At 35.5% G+C, this 24,016-nt stretch overlaps 1 protein-coding gene across 1 annotated transcript in view; it reads right to left on the bottom strand.

The window, feature by feature from the left end:
• The window catches only part of WDR27 (WD repeat domain 27), a gene marked incomplete at both ends in the record, with an annotated part of 89,449 nt that extends 65,981 nt beyond the window's left edge, over positions 1 to 23,468 (bottom strand). The window contains 18 exons of the mRNA XM_084202641.1: positions 977 to 1,110; positions 1,693 to 1,814; positions 4,713 to 4,802; positions 5,935 to 6,038; positions 7,222 to 7,293; positions 7,819 to 7,897; positions 9,455 to 9,531; positions 10,908 to 11,041; positions 11,949 to 12,016; positions 12,440 to 12,543; positions 15,531 to 15,663; positions 16,997 to 17,111; positions 17,985 to 18,055; positions 18,551 to 18,602; positions 19,334 to 19,447; positions 19,918 to 20,042; positions 22,283 to 22,424; positions 23,286 to 23,468. Coding sequence (XP_084058767.1) covers positions 977 to 1,110; positions 1,693 to 1,814; positions 4,713 to 4,802; positions 5,935 to 6,038; positions 7,222 to 7,293; positions 7,819 to 7,897; positions 9,455 to 9,531; positions 10,908 to 11,041; positions 11,949 to 12,016; positions 12,440 to 12,543; positions 15,531 to 15,663; positions 16,997 to 17,111; positions 17,985 to 18,055; positions 18,551 to 18,602; positions 19,334 to 19,447; positions 19,918 to 20,042; positions 22,283 to 22,424; positions 23,286 to 23,468 — 1,919 coding nt within the window. The remainder of the gene's footprint in view (positions 1 to 976; positions 1,111 to 1,692; positions 1,815 to 4,712; positions 4,803 to 5,934; positions 6,039 to 7,221; positions 7,294 to 7,818; positions 7,898 to 9,454; positions 9,532 to 10,907; positions 11,042 to 11,948; positions 12,017 to 12,439; positions 12,544 to 15,530; positions 15,664 to 16,996; positions 17,112 to 17,984; positions 18,056 to 18,550; positions 18,603 to 19,333; positions 19,448 to 19,917; positions 20,043 to 22,282; positions 22,425 to 23,285) is intronic.
• Between the last annotated feature and the right edge of the window lie 548 nt (positions 23,469 to 24,016).

Below are 24,016 nucleotides of genomic sequence, written 5' to 3'. Positions count from 1 at the left end.
TCCAATTTACCCTGCTGAAAGAAGCTGATTAAAACAGTTAACTTTTTCCCAAATGCAAGAACAATAGTTTGAATTGGCTGAAGTACCTTGCTTCTGAAGACTGGTACACAGATAAGTACCTCACAGGGCATGACACGGGTAGAATTTCACATAGAAAGCAAATCAACCAACAGTAAACTGAGATTCATCAAATACAAGTTATGAGAAAACAGAACCAAAGTAACAGAGGGAGGGGAATATAGAAAAGTACCCATTATTAAAAAAAAAAAGGAATTTTATAATGTTTAAGAATTTTTTTTTTACACAATGCATTTGGTACATGTCCTGTATATCTTCAATTCAAAGTGCAACTCATTTAAAATTCAGGCAGGTATTGTGGACACACTGAGCTGAACACTGTACATTCATTCTTGTCTCTTAGAAATCGAAGTTTATGTTTTAGCAATTTCAGTAACCTTTTTATTGGTTTATTAATATCCCCATAAACTAAGAATTAAGCAGCAAAACAAACTAGGCAAGCAGATTATGGAAGGAAACTAATACAGAATTCTGTCTGACCATTTAGCATTTCAGTGAAATTCCACATACAAGGTTCATGCCTCAATCCAGGAAAGCACTCCTATTCCTAAACATATTTAAGCTTGTGCTTAGTATGTTTTTCTGTGCAGCAGCAAAACTACAAAGGAAATAGAGGAAGAAAATAGACCAGCTTTTCCCATCTAAAGATGCAGTCCAATACTGCCTAATATCACCAACAGACAGAACCTACCATTCACAATATCAACTAAGATTTCAGCGTTGTAGCCCTAATTAATTTTGTTCTTCCATTCAAAACAAAGATATTTTGGAAGCAGCTTTTACTATTTGTTCAGTTTTTTATCTTCTGTAATATTTTTCCCCCTCAGCTCACCTCACCACACACAAAATCACAGATCAAACTTTACAAGAACTTTCATTGGTCTGTTAATGAACTCACCGTTTTAGGTCATCCTTGGTTGTGTCTAGATGGAAACTAAAGAGATAAAATTCAGCTCCACAACACAGCAATATGAATGTATCTATAAAATAAAACTGTGCAAAGCGTACAGTCTTATGGAACTTCTCTTTACCCTGAAACATAAAGGAATTTGTTAAGAATGGATTCAAACATAAATATTTTTTGTCTGAGATTCCTCGTGGTAAGGCAGAACCTCCCTGTCATCCTGATTATAGGCCAGGAGGTTAAACTCTACATAGTGGCCCTTCTCATTTTTGACATCTATTACTCTGAAAAAAAAAAAGATTTCATTCTGCTTAAATTAGCTGGCAGTATAACTGTAGTCAATTGAATCTAATACAATCTAGCTTCATACTCTGAAGCTAGAATTTGCATTTTTTGAATTTGGGAGTGGACTTAAGTCAAGAAAAGCTGAGCCAATGAAAATACTACATAGAGACCAGACAATAAAACTAAAATTTCTAGACATGTCCACTAGGGTTTTTTTTTAACAAGGTTCCTTTTTTCTTTTCCTAAATTATCATGAGAAAAACCTAATTTGGAGTCAATGAGGATCACCCAGATCATCATATCAGTGGGAGTCACCACTCAGTAGCTCTAGAAATTGGTCCTTTCTAAAAAGCTTTTAAAACAGAAGTAGATGAAAATGCAAAACTGTGTTCTCTGTGTCCAAATGAATGGAAGTTTCCAGTTACCAGAATTAGGGCAGGTTCCTTATTGCAGACTGACCAGACCCTTAAAGTTCTGTCATCTGATGCAGAAACCAACCACTTTCTGTCATGACTCCAGCCAACAGAGTTAACTGCACCATCATGACCTAATAAAAATAATTATGTCTTGCATTAATAAATTTCTCTAGAGTTACTTGTATTGTTTTAATATAATTATGCACAACATTAAAATACATTTGAAGTAGAAGTTTCAAATGGTTGAATTAAAACTGGTAACAGTAAACCAGCTATTGAAATTTTCTTCCACCAAAAAACACAGGAAAATATCTCTCATTAGTGAACAGACAAAGATAATTCCAACTCTATTTTTTCAAAGTTATTGGGAGAACACTTTCAAGAAATATCCTTGAAATTAAATTTAAGCAAAGATTCAGTATTGGAAAAAAAAATCTGAGTATTATATTATAATGAAATTTCATATTAAACATGGTCTGGAAACCCCTTAAGACATCAAAAACAGTTGAAATACTCTGGGGTTTTTTATATAACCTTTTATTACCAAGCTAGCTATTTTTGGCATATAAATAAAATGAACATGCCACTTCAATGGCTTGTTAAAAACAAGATTTTAAACTTACAAAGAAAGAACTTTAAAAGCCAGAAATGATAGTCAAAAGCTAAAATTATCAATTTGATCCAACATTATGTAGAAGCTGATAAAAAAGATCAAAAAAGAACATGCCAATCAAGTTTTACAGACTTTGATGCATCTTATTGCAATTTATTAGATGAAGTCTGATGAATTTCATCTAGCCTTAAAACATTCAAAGTTCTTATGCTGCCCTCTTGTGCACATTTTATCTTTACTCAACGTGAGTTTTATATTAAAAAATATTTTGCTTTAAATTACAGGAAGGCTATTAAAAATATCACAGCAATTGAGATATTTCATTTTATAGACATATGTATACAAAAAGTCCTATAAATGTGATATTTTAATTCCCAGTGACCAAACAGCTCAAGAGTTTTCACGAGAAAACTGCACAGGTACTGCACAAATACACATGTAAGTATTATTCTTATTTTGTTCAGGACAGAAAGATTTATTTAAAGGCTTTAATTTTCTAAAAATATTTGGAAGCCTTGAATAATCTGCATTAAAGAAAAAAAAAACACACAAAACTAATCAAACCATAAAAAAAAAAAAAAAAAGAAAACCCCAACAGAATATACAAAACAGTTTTCCAAAGTAGTAAGGAACCTGAGAAACTTTAGGAAAATCTGAGGTTTGGAAAATTGGAAGACCCACGCAAAAAGCTTAAGAATCTCTGCTCTCCAGGCCCCACAGTCCCAAAGCACTGAGAAGAAGATGCCAGCTGGCGTTAAAGAGTCCAGTAAAATTCAAAACAGGCATTACTCAGGGTTCCCCAGCCCTGGAGCGCATTGAGAAAAATAGCAGCTGGTTTTGTAAAAAGACTTTTTCAGAAAGACCTTGCTGGTTGTAACTCTTTATAGCTGTTCAACATTACCTGCACTTCACTACAGGACACAGACACCTGAAGAGTCACTACTGAAGAAGAATGCAGAACTACTTAAAACCATAACTGAACCCTCCAGGGAACAAGGCTGAATAAATTAGGCTAACAGCAAACTGCTGTTATACCATTCCTCTGATGCTGCCTTATACAGCCATGACTTTTAATAGGCAGCAATATTCAGATGTTAATGCTGCCTTGAAACTGAAATTTTTTAGTAGAATAGATACAATTTTCATTTCTTGATAAAAATAAAATTTTACATTGCCATTGATTGCAGTTCTAAGTAAGAATAATGCATCATGGTTATCACATATATTATGACAGTACTAAAACAAGAACATCAAAAGTAGAAAGTAAACAGGTGACTGCATGGTAATCTGAACAACACAGAAAAACAATGTGAATGAAACAAGCAGGCAACTAATGGTTTGTGGTTCCTAATCCCATGCATTACTTTACCTGGCAGTTCAACATTTATGTTGCTTTCGGGAAGAACTACATACATGTTAGAATGTGGTTTACAGTGCTTTTCAGACTTGTGCATTATTAAAAAAAAAAAAGACATAAATTATTAAAGGCATCAATGAAGTAAGTCAGTAAAAAACTTAAGAACTTGTTATTGTAGAAAAAAAAGACTGTCCACAAGGCATATTTTCATCCATTTCCTCACACAAGAAGGATAATGTCAGTAATGTTGCCTCCTTAATGTCACTTCTTACATTAAATATAATGAAAATTACTAAAAAAGAAAAACTGTTTCCACAAATCAGTTTTCAGAGTTATTTACTGAGAAATAATTCTCTGAATTATCTTTAAGTAGTCCGGTTTTAATACTTGTTAGGATCAAATAGTAAAAAACATTTATTTTCCATTATGAGCTTTCAGAGAAAATTCACGCAGCAGGATCAATTTAAAGTCATTAAAAACATTTACAGTTATTAAAAATTGAACAGATTGTTCCTGTAGAAATTTAGACATAATCTGGTGCTGAAGAATCATTTAAAAGCATACATGTTTACACATGCATACACTTTTGTAGTTTTGAATTTCTTAGGAATAGTCCCTCTTTGTTTAAATGGTTATTCTCTAGAAGTCTGGAGTTGCAAAGCAAACACATCTTTTGCCAAGTCATCACAGTCAATTTTTAGCTAATAAGCTATCAGAACATACTGCTACAATATACACAGACATTATTATTGCAATACATTGCCTTTATTTTTTCACTTTAATTATTGTAATACACATTATACATCATTATGAAGATTTCAGTATATATCATCATAGATTGCTTCTTACCCCACAAAAAATTGAGAAATGGGAACACCTGGTAGTCACTTTAATTCTAGGAAAAAATTAAGCAATCCGAGAAATAAATTTTACATCTTGAATCATCAATATTTCCTCTCTCTTGCTATCTGCGTGATGTAAGTGGAATCTGTGCCATTTTAGATCAAACTCAACCATCAACTCAACTCATATCTTTTATAATATAATTCAAAAACTTACCTGAAAAAGCATGATGCATATCAGTGAGATTGGAATTGAATATCAGCACAGTTTTGTCAGCCTGGCCACAAGCCAGCATCTCTCCATCCCCTGCAAAGAAAAGCATTTAATGATTTACATCTGAAAGCAAAGAGGAGTGAATATGCTGCCTCTTTTGATCATAAAAATCATGTACGTCACTACAACAAAACAAAACCCAGATATTCATATTAATTTCATATGTTTAACGCTAATTTTTTATGAACATCACAAATTAGGGTTGCAGAATTTGATAGGATTTTGTAGGCAAATTCATCTCTTGTCCTGACATATTCTCTAAATAACAAAATTTTTTAACTCAAAAGAAAAATCTGAAATTTTTGCTAAACTGGGGTTATTTAAGCCTGTGTTTGCATGCATGGGTGTGGGAGAGACAAAGAGAAAAAGAGAAAAAGATGTTTCTTCCTCAAACTAAAAGAAGATTTATACTTACAACGTACTAGCAAAACTCTCTAGGGAACAGAGATGGTTGGAATATATTTTAGCAAAGTTACTGATTGCATCTAATTGCTTTTATTTCCTGAGGATGAAAGTTGTTCTTGTACTCAAAACACTTACATATATTTAAGTTTTGAAATATTTTGAAAATATTTTGCCTTGAAGGGTGTACATTGACATAATTATATACATGGTAGCATGCTTGATTGCTAATCTAGAAAGTGCTTTCTGCTTCATCATATTTACATTGGAACTGACTAAACCTATTGCAAAAGTCATTTATCCAAAGCTGTTAGGAAAAATTCCTCTCTTTGGATCACACAGGAGAATTCCTTTTTAAATATTTCAATTTACAGTAATTGAATAATATTCATATAAGAAATATGAGTATTTTGAAACAGAACTTCAGTATCTAATACACCCTAATGAAACTAAGTAAACGTGATAGAAAATAAATTCCTTAGTGAAAGAACACTTAATTTTCAAGTAGTAGTAGGAAAGTCAGAATAAAGTCAAAAGAAAACAAGACATAAAATCAGAAATAGGATCCTGTTGCATATGTAATAATGGTTTGCATGGTTTTGCAAGATAAAAAATTATGATCAAACAGTATGTGGTATTGCCAGAAAGTTTTCTGTGAATTTATCCACACTAAATCCCCTCTCTTTAGAAACTATGCCACACAAATTTTGGGTATCTTTCTGCACACTGACAAGACTGCACTTTTTATAAAGCCTGTACTTACCAGAATATTGAACACAAAATATTGGGGTTGGTTTACAAGTAACAGATATCTCTTTCTCATATTTGATTGGAGGATAATTTTCCAATGGATATTCTTTATTTTTACTTCAAAAAAGGAAAAAAGAAAGAAACAATTACATCTTTATTTCAGTTATGAAATAAATGTGCTTTTGGAATTATTATAAATATTTTTATATAAATATTTGCTGGAAAAATATATCAAATCCAATGTAAGAGCCAAAATAATTTTAAATTGTTATATTTAAGCTACTCCTACCAGTAAGAGTTGTGAATTCACAAGATCAAGAATTAGCATTGTCTGGCAAAAAAATAATTTCTTAAGTCACAAAAATGTTTAAAGAATGTAAACTCTACCTTGTTTACAAAGACCTTGGGGCAAAATGCAATATTAACTTAAAAAAAAAAAAGCCATTTAAATAAAAAACCACGCAAAACTTAAAATACTAAGTAGCTTCACCTATGTAAAGCAGTGCTAAACCAAAGTTGAAATTATCTGAAGCACTCATGTAAATACTTCCTATGTGTGCAAGGTTTACAAAAACTGAGTCTTGAGCTATTAAGTGGGTTTCTTAACGCTTTAACAGCTCTTTTTAAATGAGAAAAATTATGGCATCAATCATTCTTAACTTTCAAGTTTGTATTACATAAAGCAAAGACTATATAATAGTAAAGAAAAAAATGTGTGCAATATCCCCATTTAATATTCCATTCCCCAATTAACAAGAAAATGCCAGCTTTAGAAAAACATTTGTTCTTTGTGACCAGTAATAAAAATTCTACTGGTCAGAATATTTGTATTGGTCAGAATATTTTTACTATTACACATACTCTGTTTAAATCTATTGGAGTAAGTTTTCCTTGACTTTAGGTAACAAGATTTTAGGGGTGAATGAGGGACATGATCTGAAATCACTTCTCCCAGTGTCACACTCGGGTATTGTTTGGACTAGAACTGCAGCTTAAGAACATGTTGGAACTTAGCTTCCAACCATATTTAGCACCTCTTCTTCCTACCAACAAAAATCTAAGAAAACAGATATGCATATTTTCTTTTATATGAAGCACTCAAGTTTAATTCACAGTCTGATAAACCAAATCACTTGCTGAAGTGATAAATTTTATATCAAAATTACCAAGCCTTAGTTCTAGTGGCAACCCTCACTAAAAATGACCGAGGCATTCTGTCATTCCAATGACAGAAGCATTTTTAATTTGTTTAATTTGTTTTAATTTGTTCTTCCTTTAACAGAGTCATTAGATGACCTACCATTTACAACTGGTCTTCCACTTTGATGCCTCTTTTTTTTTCAGGTTAGTATTTGGAGCAAACATGGCCATTCTACAAGAGAGAAAACATACACTCTTCTATGAAATATTAAACTTTGCATGGGAGAAACAGCTTTTTTCAAACGAAAGCAATCCTATTTCCTTCTTACTATTTATGTCTGTGGGTAATGTCAATAGATAAGAGAATGTAGACTTTGATGACAATTTAAATGTCAATTATTCTAATGCCTGAGTTTGAGCATTGATTTCTGTGACTTATTTGTTAAACAGCACATTCTGAAGGTCAAAATTCATACAAATAAAGTTCTCAGACAATACTTTCTGCGAGCTGAAAAAACAAGAGACTAGTCAAATGAAAGAATCCAGATGTCAAATATGGATTATAAAAGGAAGTTGGACAATGACCAGAAGCTGTGAACATTTTGGTTTACAATATGTTTTTTAAATTTTTTTTTTGTTTGATAGCATCATAACTATTTTCCACAGGTGATTAATTCCACAATCATGAGACTACACAGCTATGTGAAAAAATATCACACACCAATAAGACAGGGAAAGTAGTAATATTTCTACTGACCGTGGTGCCGCTGTATATCCTGATGACTTAATTTTATTATGGAAAACCAATGGTTTATCCTTCACTGTGTTCTTCACTCCTGTAGGAAAATAATTTAATTTACATTCAAATATTTTTTTAACATTATATTTTTACAGTGAAAGTAGATTGTTTTGCATAATACTTGATGTTTCTTTATGTTACAAAACACATAATTGACCAATCACGCTAATATAATGATTACTGAGAAAAGGAAAGATATATGAACTGTTACATTGTATAACATCCCTCCTCCAATTACATTAATAAGTAGGAACTTCTTTAAACTTTGAAGCTGCAAGAATACTGTTCTGAATCACTTTTTTCACCATTCATTTCAGTTAGAAAATGTGTTTTCTAACTGCCTCTGCTTAGACTTTCTATGCATTAGTTATAATGCATTCACAGCCTATATTTGGAGCAAGAAATGGATCTAAAGATCATTAACTAGCTGACTGGTGGGTACCTATAAGTATTTGTGTCCCTACACAGCTCAGGTCATGCGTAACGTCTGCATGTCCAGTGCTGTACTAGGAAGCCCAGTAGGCGCCCCTCAGCTCCAAACTGAGGAGCTGAAACAAACATATCAGCAGAAACAAACATATCAGCAGAAACAAACTAAAAAAATAAATGTTCTAAAAGGGGATATTTTGTTGATATTCCAAGGGAAAAAACCCAGATGCATTGGGACACATTTACCTATGCTGAGGGTAAAAGTCCCACCAAATGCCACTAACTATCCTTTCTCTTAATGTAGCAATGAGGCACAAAAAAGGCCCTTCCTCAGAGGTTCTCAGTACCACACACCTTAAGAGACCAAAAGATTTCATTACAGAACTTATCTATCTGATCATGAGATGTCAACAAAGCCAGCACAGTTGTCAATGCTGGGTGTCCAAGGCAACCTGGAATTCTAGATAAAACTCTGTAGATGCATTCTGAAAATACCATAAAACCTTAGAGGTACAAACTTTGACATTCTAATGGGCACAATACATGCCAATGGTAAGAATGAAAACTTTTTTGTAATTTTATTTTTTGAACTTTATTGCTGCTCACCAAAAAAAGCTACAGGTGCTTCAATGGCAACCAGACATCAGATCTCTTTTTTTAAGCAGTAGAATATTGAGACAAAAATTAACTTCCTAAACATCCAGTATTGGCAGAAGATCATTCAGAACAACAAAATATACCAAAACATCTGTTTGGTATATTTCAATATACCAAAACAACTGTTTGGTATATTTCATAACCAAAGTTAAGAAAGAAATGACAAATTATACAGAAAATTTACTGCATGGTACAGAAAAAGAAGGACTTACAAAAATGTAAACCTTCGACACTCTAACACTTAAAATTTACAGAAAATTCTCAGACAATGATTTCTGAAAAAATAAAAATACTTATAACCATAATTTTAAACTACAATTACATGTTTATGATATGAAATATTAATAGAAGTCTAAAATTCTTCCTACTGAAGTAAAAATATAATGCAATATATGTTTAAAACAAAAGTCAACTTACTGATTGTATTAGGCACAAACCAGCTGGAAGTCAGCTTCTGTTTTTAAAAATATAACTTTATTAATTAATTTCAGAAATGGTTTATACTTACCAAGTGTTTTACTAGAAGGTTCTTTTGTGCTCTTCTTTAAACCTTTACACAATGGAGAACTTGCCAATAAAGTACACCTAAGTTATAAAATGAAGCGCAAAATAATTGATCAATGCAATGAACAAAAATGTCAGATTAAAAAAAAGGTGCCAAAACTCCTTTTTAGCTATTTTTCTGCATGTGTGTGTGTTTACATGTGCAATAGCAAGGACATTTAAACAAAAACAAGTTTGGCATAGTGGATCAGTTATCATCTCAGATACCCAGCAGCACAGAGAAGACTTGGCCCTGACCCAATTCACAGACCATTGCTTTTACATTCTGGATTCCAGTTTTGTGAATATTAACTGATTATTTTATTTTAAGCACTGAAATCTGCATTTCAGTGTATATTGTGGAGGTTTTTTTATCTTCAAAATGTCAGTATTTTCTCATAAATCATTTCTAGGGACATAAAGGACAAGGAAGAAATAACCAGCAGGGATTCACCAAGGGGAAGTCATGCTTGATCAGTTTGATAAACTTCTGTGATAAAATGAGTGGCTTGGAAGATGAGGGGAGAGCAGATGAGGATATTGTCTACTTTGACTTCAGTAAGACTTTCCACATTGTCTCCCATAAGAAACTCACAGAGAAGCTGATGAACTGTGGTCTGGATGAGCACACACTGAGCTGGATTGAAAACCAGATGAACAACCAAGCCCAGACTGTGATGATCAAAGTCTAGTTGGAAAGCAGGAACTACTGGAGTAACCCAGAGGCTATAACTCCATATGATTCCATGGGTATAATAATTCCATTCAACATCTGCATTAATAATCTGGATAAGGGAGCAGAGTGATTCTCACCATGTTTGCTGAGAGGAGTGTCTTAAAGAGAAGGTTGTGTTATCATCCAGGGAGACATTTATTGTCTGCATAAATGGGCTGACAGCAACCTTGTGGAGCTCAACAATGTGAAAGGCAAAGTCCTGCAGCAGAGGAGGAACAAGCCCATGCAGCAGTACAGGCTGTAAAGCAGACTCTAGAGCCAGGCTCTGCACCCGAAACCCAGCAGCAGGACAAGAGGCAATACACAAAAAATGAAACGGGAGGTTCTCTCTGAACAGTAGGAAACACTTATTTACTGTGAAGGTGACTGAGCACTGGCAAGAAAGGTTGTGGCAACTCCCTCCATTGACATATTCTAAAGTTGTTTGGACATTGTGATGGCCAAATGACTCCAACTGGCTCTGCTTGAGTGGGGTGGTTGGACAAGATGACCTGAAGAGGTGCCTTCCAAACTCAACTATTCTGTGATTTTCCCTCTCAATACAACTAAAGTATGATAAGAAAAGAAGGAAAATCAAGCCATGTCAACAAGCAGCACTGCAGAAAACCATATGATACACTGCAGTGCCAGATAAACAAATCCATCATCCAACATGGAGAGAAAACATTTAATAATTCTGTACCTGGCAATAACTGATAGATTTTTCTCATTTCCACATGGGAGAGAATCACTGTGCTGAGTTCTCACCAATGCAGCAAGGTTAACTTCCAACACAGCAATCATATCTTCAAACATCGAGGCAATCAAGCATAAAACCTGCAGCAATCACCGTAAATTAACACTCCATGTACTTAATAATTTAAGTTCAAAACATAATGTATTTATTATGAAAAATAAAATCAATTTCTCAAATTTATAAAAATTAATCAAAAATATCCATGGGTTTCGTCATGAAGAGCATTAGGTGGTAGAGTGTTTAAATCTATCCCTCAAAAATATGTCTATGTTGCTTAAATGTGTTTTTACAAACTTACATACGTAACAGTGATAGAAATTCCAACACTGGAGACAATTTGCCGTATGAGTTGTGAGAAAAAAAGTACACATGGAAGAAAGATTGGCTTCAACATGATGAGAACATGCTAAGAGCTGAATTTAAACAAATTCCTTCTCTAAAGCAGAGATTTCTATGTTAAATATGTAGCCTAGATTGAGCTTACATCTGTAGGAAAACTGCAATATCAAAAATGGAGTATACAGATAAGAATGCCTTCCATTTTCTTAAAATCACTTTTAGTGACTTTCAACAGAAATTTTCTCTCAACCCAAATAATTTTGACAGATCCTTTAGAAGGATTCAGAAGTAGCACATCCTAACTTTTTTTTTTTTGAGAAACAAGGTATAACAATGTTTATATGGTTTTTTCCCTTAAAAGATTTCCTCTGCTTCTTCAGTGGCCATTCTTGACATTCAAGGTACACCCTGAACACTGTAACAATTCGCTTTGTCCTTATTAATCACTTTAGACTGTATATAACCCATGATAGCTTCAAAATACCGGATTCCATAATGAAGAATCAACCCTCTTCAAAGAAATTACTGTGTAAATCATATTAAATAACACAAATCTGTGCACTAATCTGTTAGCAAAATGTGTAAATATTTATTGAAAATAATTGTAACTGTTAACACTTATTAAAGCAACATTTACTGTATACTCACCTTTCCATTAGCTGCCTTCCTTGTTAATGCACATGATCTGGCAATCTGAATGCTCAGGTCACTGTAATCTTTACCAAGAAGAACAAAGTGCTATAAAATCATACCTGCATTTCACAAGAAAAAACCTATCTCTAAGACACACACAAAAAAATCACTTTTACTAATTTGACATGACACTAATCTTCAGAGTATATACTTCTATTTTACCCTCAAATTATAATGGAGTAGAATTACTTGTATTTAACATTTATGAACTGTAAAATTGAATAAAAATTCATGGCTAGTGACTACACAGATCTAGCACCAACGTGTCTTCTGACAAAAGTCACCAGGGCCAGGAAAACATACAAAAGCTATTAGGAAAAAAACATTTTTAAAAAACATTTGGTTTCTATTGTATTCTGCTATTTCACAACCTAATTCTTACATTATTTATATCAGATAACAAAAGCAATCACATGATCATGTAATCACGTATCTTTTAAACATACCTCTGTAAGATAAAAGAGCTTCTAATTCGAAGTTTGCCAAATTAATTATTAACAAGCCAGTAGAGGTTCCAATCCAAAAATAGCTAGGATTCTGGGAAGAATATCTATTAAAACAAGGAGAAAAATGTCTCTGAGTAGGATAAAGAAGCTTTTCTTACTAACATGCAACAAACAAAATTGGGTTTTTTAATTCTCATTGCCCAGTCCCGGTGCAACAATAATGAAGCACACACAGAAAAAATACAATAAATTTAAAGCTTTTTTTTTTTCTAAATCTGTATCCTGTATCTCAAAGTTTCAAGTGAAATTGGTGAAGTTTTGAAAACTGGAGAGCAGTTTTCACAATCCTTGAGCAGAACACAATCCTTGATTCATGTAAGTGCTTCATGGCGCATCCAAAACTGCACAGGAAATACTTTTCTTCAAACTGTGGTTTGTAAGAGTTGGGAGATGCTGTAAAAGCATTGTATACACAAAAAGAAAATTCAAACCAAGAAACAAATCCACTTATAGTTTACTTTTACCACTCTTAAATGAACACCCAAAACGCAGGGAAATTCAACGTATGTTTTTACATAATTAAAGTACAAGGGAAAAGGCAGCACAAACTGAAGGGGAAAAAACCCAGGCAAGTTTGGAATGTCTGTCTCAGCCTGTGTTTAGTGGCAGCACTATTGCAGCTGGGTAATGAAATCCAGCTTCTGCAACCACCACAGAGTAAACCAACAGATTTGCTAATTTCAGTTAACAGCCTCACAGAAGAAATATATTATCAAGCATAAGATAATTGTAACAAAATAACATTTGTCATTCTCAAAAAAAACCCCAAAAAATTTTTGATGCCACAATAAACAAAAATTGGCATCAACATTTTAATAATTTTTTCAAACAGGAGTCAGTAGAGTTATTAGTTTGATTTAAAATCAGACCACAAGAGTTGAAGTAAGGATATGGAAAAATATGAAGCTGTAACTTAATTAAAAAAAAAATTAAATAAAAAAAACCCCCATATGTATACAGCCAAATCTGTTAAGAAGCAGACTGGAATAGACAGTTTCATTTCTGGTTTGTGATACTTTTACATGATATGAATAATTTTATTTGTGGTTTGCACTACTTTCATTACAGCAGTAACAGACATTTAATTTGCAAATTCTTTGAATTATGTACAAAGTGTCATTATCAAGTTATTTTGAACACCATAAAGTCATATATCCAGGAAGCTTAACTCACTCCAACTTTAAAATAATAAAATCCATTGTGATGAGATTGCTCAGTGTCAAAAAGCTTAGGAAAGTGTGAGATGCCTAATTTTGGACATCAGTGTTCCAACAATGTTTCCTTGTTGCTTTTCATGGCAGGCAGCAAAAGCAGTATATCAGGGATTGCTCAATTGTTCAGACAAATCTGAAGCACCTTCTAAAGCCAACACACTCTTTTTAAAAAACAAATAGAAAAGAATTTTTATAAACACAAACCTCTCAACCCAAAATATAATGGAACTTAATTAATAGTAAGAATTTAATGGCCATGGTTGTTTATAAGCAGAACAAAACCTTCAACTGTGATGTGATAGTTGAAAGAACAAATAGACCTTAGATATACATTGTGTAGCAGTAACAGTTGGGAATAGGAAAGCGATGTTATCTCAATTCAGAAAATTATTTCAAATAATCTATTAATGTGGATCCATTTCAGGCAACCATGTCCCAAAAGGGGATTGAAAAATAAATGAGATTGAGTCTCAGAAATTTCCAAAGGCAAATGTTGAAAATATTACACAAAACATGCCTTCTACAAGGTACAAGCTATTTTATCCAGAAGGGCAGAGGTAACTTGTTCATGAGTTGTAATTTGCTGTCCAAAGAGAGAACATGAGAGTGGCTGACACTGGACTATCAGAGTGAAAAACATACTAAAAATCCTGTATATGAAAAGAGAGCAATTCAGACTAGAAGCAAATTTGAACAAGTCAGTTCCTGGAACAATTTCACTAGGGACATGGTGGATTCTTTATTGCCAGAAGACTTGTCATTTTTAAAGACGTGCTGCTGTTCAAGTCAAACTTACAATTGTGATGAAGGCAAAGCTTTGATGCTTTGAGAGTGGTATTACACAAGCAATAAGACAGACTGTAATAATTCATCATCTGATCTTCAAGTGCTGTCACTGCATTAAAATATGGCTGAGATGTGCATCTTAAAAATCACTACTGCCCTTCTCTCAGTGGTGATACTTTTAAATACATAAGCAACATGAAAATAACTGTGAATTACTTAACATAAAGACAACCAAAATTGTCCCGTACTGCTGGATAGTTTTCTTCTTTGCTCATCAAAAGTTATTTATATATCTAACCAGAGATTAATCAGTTACATCTGAATAACCCACCATAGAGCAAAGGTTAGGACTAGAGTTCTCTAAAACATGGTGTGGCTGAGAAATTTATACAGGTGATAATCATAAATTACAACACAAACAGGTTGTTATTTGAGACAGATCTTGTGGAAGTGTCCTGAACAGATCTCCAGGTGCCTGATAATATGGTTAAACTTCTCTTCAGGAAAGAAATGCAATGTAAGAATTAATTCTACCTGGCTAACCATTCCATGGGAATGGGTAAAAGCATCATGCTCTGAAACATTTGTCCCTCTGACAGAAGTTTGACTGGAGCAGGTTAGGTAGTTCAAAAATTATTTAAACTTGGCAGACAAACTGACACAGTCACACAGTGGCTGCCTCACATATTTCTTTAGGAAAGCAAATTAAAAATAATTTTGATTTATTAATTACTTTTTAACTCATCTTCCCTGATCAGCCAGTATCAATAGATGTTACATGGATATTTTCAATGACATTTTTATAGAATTATTTTTCAGAATAAAACCCAGTTTTAACTTTGTACAGCCTGTGTACATTATCATCCTAAGAGCAGGCAACTAAAACTTGCAGATCACTAAAAATATTATTTGATTTTCCTATGTGCATTTTTCAAAAAATACAAATCTGCAGTGAAAATAATCCAAGAACCAATAGCAACTCCGAGAAATAAATTTGACTCAAATACTAGGTGATATTTTAAAGGACTTACATGTTTTCTTCATTATGGAAACATACAAAAAAGTCGCAATGCTCAATTAAGAGGATAGGCAATGATGTTTCCACTGATCCTTCTGGTCTCATGTTGTCTGTTTTGCAAGGCTTGGAATTATTTTGCCCTTCACCTAAGAAAGTCAACAATGCCAGCTATCAAAATACTATGAAATAAGGAAAACAGACAGGATTCAAGAGAGAATTTGTAGTAGTTGTGAAAAACTAAGATCACACTCAAGAAACTTCTATTTCAAAAGATGGATTTCCTAAGAGCCAGTTTTCATCATTATTATGTGAGGTTTTTTTGCATACCTAGAGACAAAATCCAAAGATCCTACTTATAAACTGAAAATGAGTTTGCAGATTTTAGGTGTTTTCATCTTAAGAAGTGACACTGAAAGTCATATTCCAACAATCCTTAAATATGCTGAGTACCTTTCCACTTAGCCTGAAAATTGTCTTGAGACTAAAGTTACAACATAATCGAAAAGCAAGATGAAAATCCACCTCAGTTCCCTGTTCCCAAGGAGTCTCCAATCCATTCTGCATGTGTAATACACACTCAGGAACTACCAGCATGAAATTCATCACTAGATACAGATATTACATCACTCTCTTTCAATCATGAAAGTTAGATCCACAGATTTTAAATAATAACAAGAAATGTAGCAGTCTTTCTCCTTAGGTTAGGACTTCAGGATTATGGAAGCTGGACCACTAGGCAGATAAGAATACAACAGTCATTGATCCAGAAAAAGACCAAGCAAGGAAACCAGATTTCCCTTTCCCTAGGAAAGCCACAGCAGTGCTGAGGGGACAGGGGTCTGTACCCCACCAGGGAGAGGGTGACCTCCCATTGTACCAAGGCTGTCACCTGCTCATGGCCATCCCTAGGCACTGCAAGGGAACAATCAAACTAATCTGATACCAGGGAATCACCCTGCTGAGGTTACCAGGGCAGTCTTCAAAGACTTCTATGTACTCCATGTTACATCACTAGAAATATAACAGCCAGAGAAATATCATATTATGAAGGCACAGATATAGATAAAAAAAAAAAAAAGAAAAAGAAAAAAGAGAATCAGGAACTTCAAAGGTTACTGAGAAACAGTACTCCGTTTTGACAAGGGATTAATTTTTAGGCACTGATTCTGTTCTCACTGAGGTCTTGGACAATGAATTCAATCAAAACAAATACTTAATAGTGCACAGGTTGCAACGTTTCATGAACAAATGCACTGGCCAGGAATTTATTACATACATACGTACATACATACATACATAATTCCTTCTAGGTACACCAATACCCAACTACATATCAGCTTCAGTAAGAATTCCATGCCACAGTCTAAGACTCATAAGTCTACCACTTACAATAAATTATCATGGTAAAAAAAGCACACGCTCAGAAGCCAGTAGCAACTAGACTATACCATAAAGAGCATTCTAGGAGCATTGTGCTACCTATCTCTTTGCCAGATTTCCACAATTTATTACAGAATTTCTCTTGCTCTTTCTTTAAGTCGATATGTGCTACACAACGGTAATTATGGTCACTGATTAAACTGAAGATCCAAAGCTGCAAGAAAAAGAAAAAGCAATTGCAATAACCTTTTGACACTAAAGAGAAAGCTTACATGAATACAAACTAAAGATCCAATATTTAAAATCATAGATGTAATTAGTGAACTTCTGTATATGGCATCTCACCTTGGACAAAAACTCCAATTACATATATCCCTAAGATTGTTGAAGATAATCAAAGCAACAATGATCAGTTTTAACTGTACATCTAATTCCCACATGTTTATGTGTCTTGAAAAAAGCTCCTTATAGACTATTTTTCACAATTAAAAATCACAGGTGACATGCATGTAGTTGTTCACTGGCTCATGTGCATAAATTTGATTTATACCTTTCTTGGTTTGACACCACTACAGTTAAAGCTTCAATTTTCTTCAGAATTACTGAACAGTAACACTGAAGAAAAATATCTGGAAATTATCATGTAAATATATTCTTACCATTAAAGAAGTGGTAAAATGGATATTCACATTTACCACATTTTTATTAGAATTCTCACATGCTGAAATCATAGCCTCTTCCATTTAATCGTTGCGCATTTCCTTTTTTGGCCAAAATAGGAGAATCCTATTTTTCACCTTTTTTCTTTTAAAACAGATATATTCATAGCCTCTCAGAGTGCTCTTCTTACATAATCACTGATTGTGCTCTTAAGTTTTCCTGGTTTTCAGGAAAAAGTTTCTGTGTTGTAATAGAGGCCTTATTTACCATTTATGGTTTACACTAAAAGCACTGAATTATGCTTACTAAAAAAATTTTTTTAACAATTCAAAAATCTTAGGCAGCTTGTGAACCTTTTTTATCGACAGAAGCATCAAATAATAGTTGATTCTTGACATAGAGACTAAGTTTCATGAACAATTCTTACCTGTCCCTCAGCACATCCAGTGATAATCTGTTTGTTTTCTTCATCAATTAGGAGACTTAGCAAAGGAAATACTGCTCAAAAAAGAATGATAAAAGCATTTCTAGAGTAGACACAAATCAGATACTTAATTAAAATACATTATTCAAAATTGAATCTTCTTCTTTATAAAATCAGGTGAAAAAAGCCCTTACTGCAGTTCTCATGGTTGCACAGAGCTTTGTGTGCCTCAGCCTTTGTGCTGCTGAGGGCTTTCTGTTTGCAGGTCTCTGGACTGCCCATCATCTAAGCTGCTATTGCACTGGTTTCCTGCACCCTGTCACCCAAGCTGCTGCAGCATCATTTGGAGACTTGTTTATGAAATTACACTGAAACTATCCACTGGGAAGCAGAGTTTAGAGGAAAAAATATTTACTATTGGCTTTAAAGAATAGTATGTTTACTGCTACCTTGTCTACAATAATTATTGTCACTAAATCAACCCAAAACTACTATAAAAATCATAGATTATTTTTTAGATATAGGAGGTTTTTGCTATGCAAAAATACATTTAAAAATAGAAAAATTACCTGTTATTATTCCAGACTGATATATTAACTGGCTGGTAGAATAGTCCCACACCTTTAGATTAAAAAAATTAAAAAGATATAAAGATATGTATCTACTTAGATATCTACTGAAAACACAACTTTTAACAGCCATTACATGGTAAAAACAGAGGAATGCAGGCACTGAAAGTGATGTTCTTAGGAAAGAATTTTTTTCATCACCTGTTTCCATTTATGAAGGATTTTGTCCAACTGATAATCATCCCTGGTTAAAAAGGGCAAACTCACATGATATGGATATGCAAAGTATCAATTTTTCTTAGGTTGATCTCTCAGAGATTTTAGCTAAATTTATGAAAAGGCATACACAAAAAAAAAAAAAGAAAAGAGGAGAGGGGTGCATTGCATACAGTAACCCAGTTCAATAATCCCAAAAAGGAAAATTCAAATTTATATCAGCAGAATCAAAGGGAAATGTTTTCCTTCAGCTCAACATACCTGAAACACTTCAGTTACAGCCAAGCTGATCACAGTATTTTATTTCTATTTGCCAGATGATAATAATCATTTAAGTTAATACTTCAGTGTGGAAAGTTTTGAATTTACAAAACCTGCACTGCTCTTTTAAAAAATTAATTTTTGTTATCATTTCCCAAGCAATTTGAAGAACATTGTCCTTATCTCCATAAAGTAAAAGATATTTTTTATTTAATCTTCAGAGCATATTAAAAGGGGAATAAATAAGAATACTTCCCATATTCACTAAATTATTCTTTTTAAAGTTCATTTCTACAATTTCCTTGCCTTAAAGGTTCTGTCTTCTGACACTGATATGAGCATACTTTTCTCCCATGTGCAAAACTCAGCAGCAGTCACCGGAGCCAGGTGTCCATCCAATTCAGCTAGTATAGCTTCATTCTGTGATTAATCAAGTCAAAAATAAAAAACAGAATGGACTTCAACATAAAATTGACAATTAAGTGTTTTAATAATTAATAAACCTTGCTAAAAATTGTCAGATTTGTTTTCAAAATATAACTCAGTAAGATTTCTCTTATTGAAACTGAAGCCCTGTATACCATCCTGCTGGCAAAGCCACTACACATTACTTTTGCTTCTTCAGACTGAATGATACAGGAAAAGTTTTTCAGATGATCTAAGAATATTTTCTCCTTTTAAGTTATTGAGATACTGTTTCACTTCAACTCTTTAGACATAGTCTTCTATCTGATATATGATGCATTACCAAGTGCCAGTTCCTACTTATTTTATGACACAAAATGAATGTTTTTGCTTAATTTTACTAACATTTCTGCATCATGATTTTATTTGAAAGTGAATAAGTAAAAGAAATACCAGTACCATGACTACAAAGAATGCTATCTCACCTTTGCACTTAACATGTAGATCTGATTTCCAGCACATACTGCCACTTGTTGATCATCTGGACTAAATCTTACATGAAGCACCATTCCCAAAAGAGTTCCTATAACAATTCCTCGAGGTGTAAACCCTGCAGCAATTGTATTATTAATGAGACTCAATGAAATATAAAAATCTGGTGCAGTGAGAGTCTTAGAAACTTTGCACAGCAGTTACTAACCACAGAACTGTCCCAGTTTCTGTCAGGAATATGTACAGAAAAACACACTGTTTAAATACACCAGGGTATTGGGGAAAAAAGCAGAGAACTATGGACCATCAGGATTCCCCCATCAGCCCCGTTGCCTAGACCTTATCTGTCACTCCTTATATTAATAATTCCCATCAAATCATGCTTTCTTGCTTCCATTAAAGATTGCAAGGAAAAGGATTTTTGGAGTAGGGTGATGTGCCTATGGAACCCACTAGTGCCACGTCCATTTCGGAGGTAAGAAATCCTAACTGAAGCCCAGCAAAACACTGTTTTGAAAAATACTTCTTCTAGGAGAATATGCCAGTCATTCAGCCAAAAAGTAAAGAAGATTTTCGCTCTCTGCTTTCAATTTTCTGTGGGAAAAGGCTGAAAGAGAAAGTACACCACTAAATATCATTACAGAGTCAGATAAGACTAGATCTGAGAACAGGTCATATTTCTATCCTGTCTTCATGATTTCATTCTGGTCATCTCACTGGTTAAAGCAGATTGGTTTCTGCTGATCCCTACTTTATAATGCTGCCTTTTATGATGTGAGGATAGTTTGGATATGTCATTAAATTATAGGATTTCATAGGGAACAAATTATCTAGAATACGAGCACAACTATAGGTGTCCTTTCAGGCTTTCATATTAGATGCTGTGGAGTTTTTTTCAATTGATGAACAGGTCAAGGTCACATGAAGAATTCCTTAACTACTTTGACACAGTTTATAAGAAATAATATGAGAAAATGTGCCAAGAATGTGCAGAGGACAGTCTGTGGAGACAAAGTCCCTATAGCATCTGCTGATGAGCCTGTAGATGGAGAGAAAATGAAAAAATAAGCAGCAGATAATCTGGATGCCGAATGCCTTCATATCAAAACCACACACACTCTTTATCTCTCTGCTACTTTCTATTCCTATCTTCCAGTTTTATTTCCTCCAAATTCATAATCCCATTTTACTCTCAGTTCCTGAAGTACCCTTTGATTGTCTATGTTACTCTTACATGGATTAAAATTTAATACTGACCTTTATTTATAAAAAGAACTGATATTGTTAAACTTTTCTTTATAACATTAGTTTTCATATTATATAGATTAGCAAATTCAAAATGGAGCAGAGTACAAGAAAACTCCCTCACATTAAGTCATCGGCAAATCTCTAAATATAGATAATAAGGAGGAAACTTTAATAGTGTGGGACAATGCCATGCAACTTTAAATATTGTCACCAAAAGGGGACAGACTGCCACTGAGAATCCAGTGAATCATGACTCTGGGGGTCTTGCTCTTCTTTTTTTTTTTTTTTCCCCTTTCCTTATTCTTCTACTTTACAATGAATTTAAGCTTGCAGAGAGGTTAGCACACTGCTCCCTAGAATCTAATGCCATTGGTTGAGGCTCCAAACCAAGATAGTTGTCAGGACACTAAAATTCCTATTTTCTGTGTGCTATGTCACCACAATACTCTTTCACTCATGCACTCTTCTTCCAAATCAGATACTTGCATTGGTCTCTCTCACTCACACACACAAAAACAATGTTCCAGAGACAGAAGGAGAGGCAAAGCAGGATACAAAACACTAGTTCCACAAGTATTCCAGAAAAGGAAGAACTTTGGCATAGCACGTTTAATTATGCAGTACTGCTATGATTAATTTTTCTTCTGTCCATTTCATTCCACAGCGTCAGAGCGTCACTGCCTCTGCCGTGCTTCTCTGTTCGCCCCGAGGCAAACAGCCCAGCACCTCGGCCAGCTCCCGACCTAGCTCAGCATCGCCGCGGGGCCGGCGCCGCCCGGGGCCGACGGCTGTGACAATGACAGGACGGGCTGTGCTGCCGGCCTGGTTCAACTCGGCATTGCCGAAGAAGAGCAAGAGAGGAGCACAGCATTAATATGGCTGTTCCTGCTGCTGAATCTGAGTGTCTGAGGCGTGCTTCTCAGACATAAAACAATCTTGTTATAGAAGGAGCAGTGGGAGAAAAAGAGGCGTAGGGGTGGCCTTCCAAGGTTGTCACTGCTCAGAAAGTGGCTGGACACTGGTCTGAGTGATTGGTGGTGAATGGCTGCCTTTGCATCACTTCTTTGTTCATACAGATGACACATATACATTATATAAACAATACTCTACCTTCTTGCACTTTCTGCGTACATTCATCAAGATTCCACACTATCACACGTTCACGAGAGGCAGAGCAGACAAGAAGTGGATTGATTTTGCTTCCAAATGACAATGCAGAAATTGAGTAATGATGGCCTGACAAATATAATGGCTGACAAATGTAGACAAAGAAGAGTTAAAATAATAACTTCAAAGAAAGATTATGAATCATATAAAATTACAAATGGGACAATTATTAATTTTTATTTACAGCTTCAAAATCACCTAAACTACAATGCAGTCGTATTGGTTTGGCTGGGATGGAGTTAACTTTTTTCATAGCAGTTTGCATGGCACAATGCTTTGAATTTTGTCACAAAAACAGTGATGATAACACAGCAATGTTTTGGCTGTTGCCAAATGCTGTTTGCACAGCATTGAGGCCTTCTCCTTTTTCCCACTTTTTTCTCAGTTTCCCCATCCCAATAATAAGCTGAAGATGCTTAACAGGTTGGGCGGGGATATAGCTGGAACAAATATTTCCGTTTGCTGAAGTGGCAAGGGGATATTCCCTACTATATGATGTTATGCTCAGCAATAGAACTGGGCTTTTGCATGCAAGAAGGTGTTGAGGGCCTGGGACATTTACTCTAAGGCGGCTGTTGCTCAAAGCCTCTACTGCGATTGGTCTGGTTGTAGGGGGTGCCTTGGTATAGCTTTTTTCTCTCTCTCCCCTTCACTCATTAAACTACCTTTGAATCTACCTGTGATTTCTCACTTTTTCCCATCCTATGCTCTCCCCTACCCTGCTGGGAAGGGGTGAGCAGGAGACTGAGTGATCGTTTAGCTGCCAGCCAGGGCCAACCCACCACAACAGCTTATTTTATTCTTATCACGATAAAAAAGTTCATAAAAAATGCTAGTACCCTTCCAGCATTGAAGTGAAACCTGACACTTCTACATTACCCTCAAATATTTTATTTATATATTAGTTTAAAGTAGCAGCGTACCAAGGGCTCTATTCTAGCTTTACCTGAGCAGTGGCTGTGTTCCAGACGCACAACCCATTGCGACTCACAGGGAAAGCGCAGTGATGGTGTCTGCACGCCAGCTGAAAGAGCGGCTCCGGCAGGTTGCCTTTAAACAAATGCTTTTCACAGACAACGTCGGGATGGCGGCTTCCTCCAGAGGCGCAGCCGGCCCCGGCGCTCTCCATCCTGCGGTTGCGAACGGCCCGGCGGCGGAGCCGGACCACCGGGGCCGCCTTCCCCCGCCGGCTGCGTCCTGCCCACGGGGGCCCACGGCTCTCGGCCCCGCCCGGGGCTCACTCCCGCTGGCAGGCAGAGAGCCCCGGCCCCGGCCCCGGCTCCGGCCCCGGCTCCGGCTCCGGCGCGCCCGGCCGGGCCCGTAACCAGGGCAGCGCCGCCGCTGACGGGAGGCCGGGAGGGACAGCCCTCGGTGGCCCGCAGGGCGCGGCGGGCCCGCGGCGGCAGCCCCTGTCCCCTCACCTGGGCAACGGGGCCGGAGACAGCCGCCCGGGGGTCTCTCCACAGCGATGTCGGGGGCTGCACAGAAAGCAGCGTGGCCGGAAGGTCCAGGAGTGTCCCAGTCGTGGGATGCCAGCTGGAGCACTGCGCCAGCGCTGGGGATCCCAGGACGACACAGACATTGGAGTGGGACCTTAAGGAAGAGGTGAACATCTCTCCTGTAAAGACAGGAAGAGAGATTTGCGTTCTTCACAGAATCACAGAGTCAGAATGGTTC

Source organism: Fringilla coelebs (assembly GCF_963513975.1).
Source record: "Fringilla coelebs genome assembly, chromosome: 3".
NCBI classification, from domain to species: Eukaryota; Metazoa; Chordata; class Aves; order Passeriformes; family Fringillidae; genus Fringilla; species Fringilla coelebs.
The sequence above is the reverse complement of the archived record's forward strand: the minus strand, read 5'-3'. Positions and strand labels throughout refer to the sequence as shown.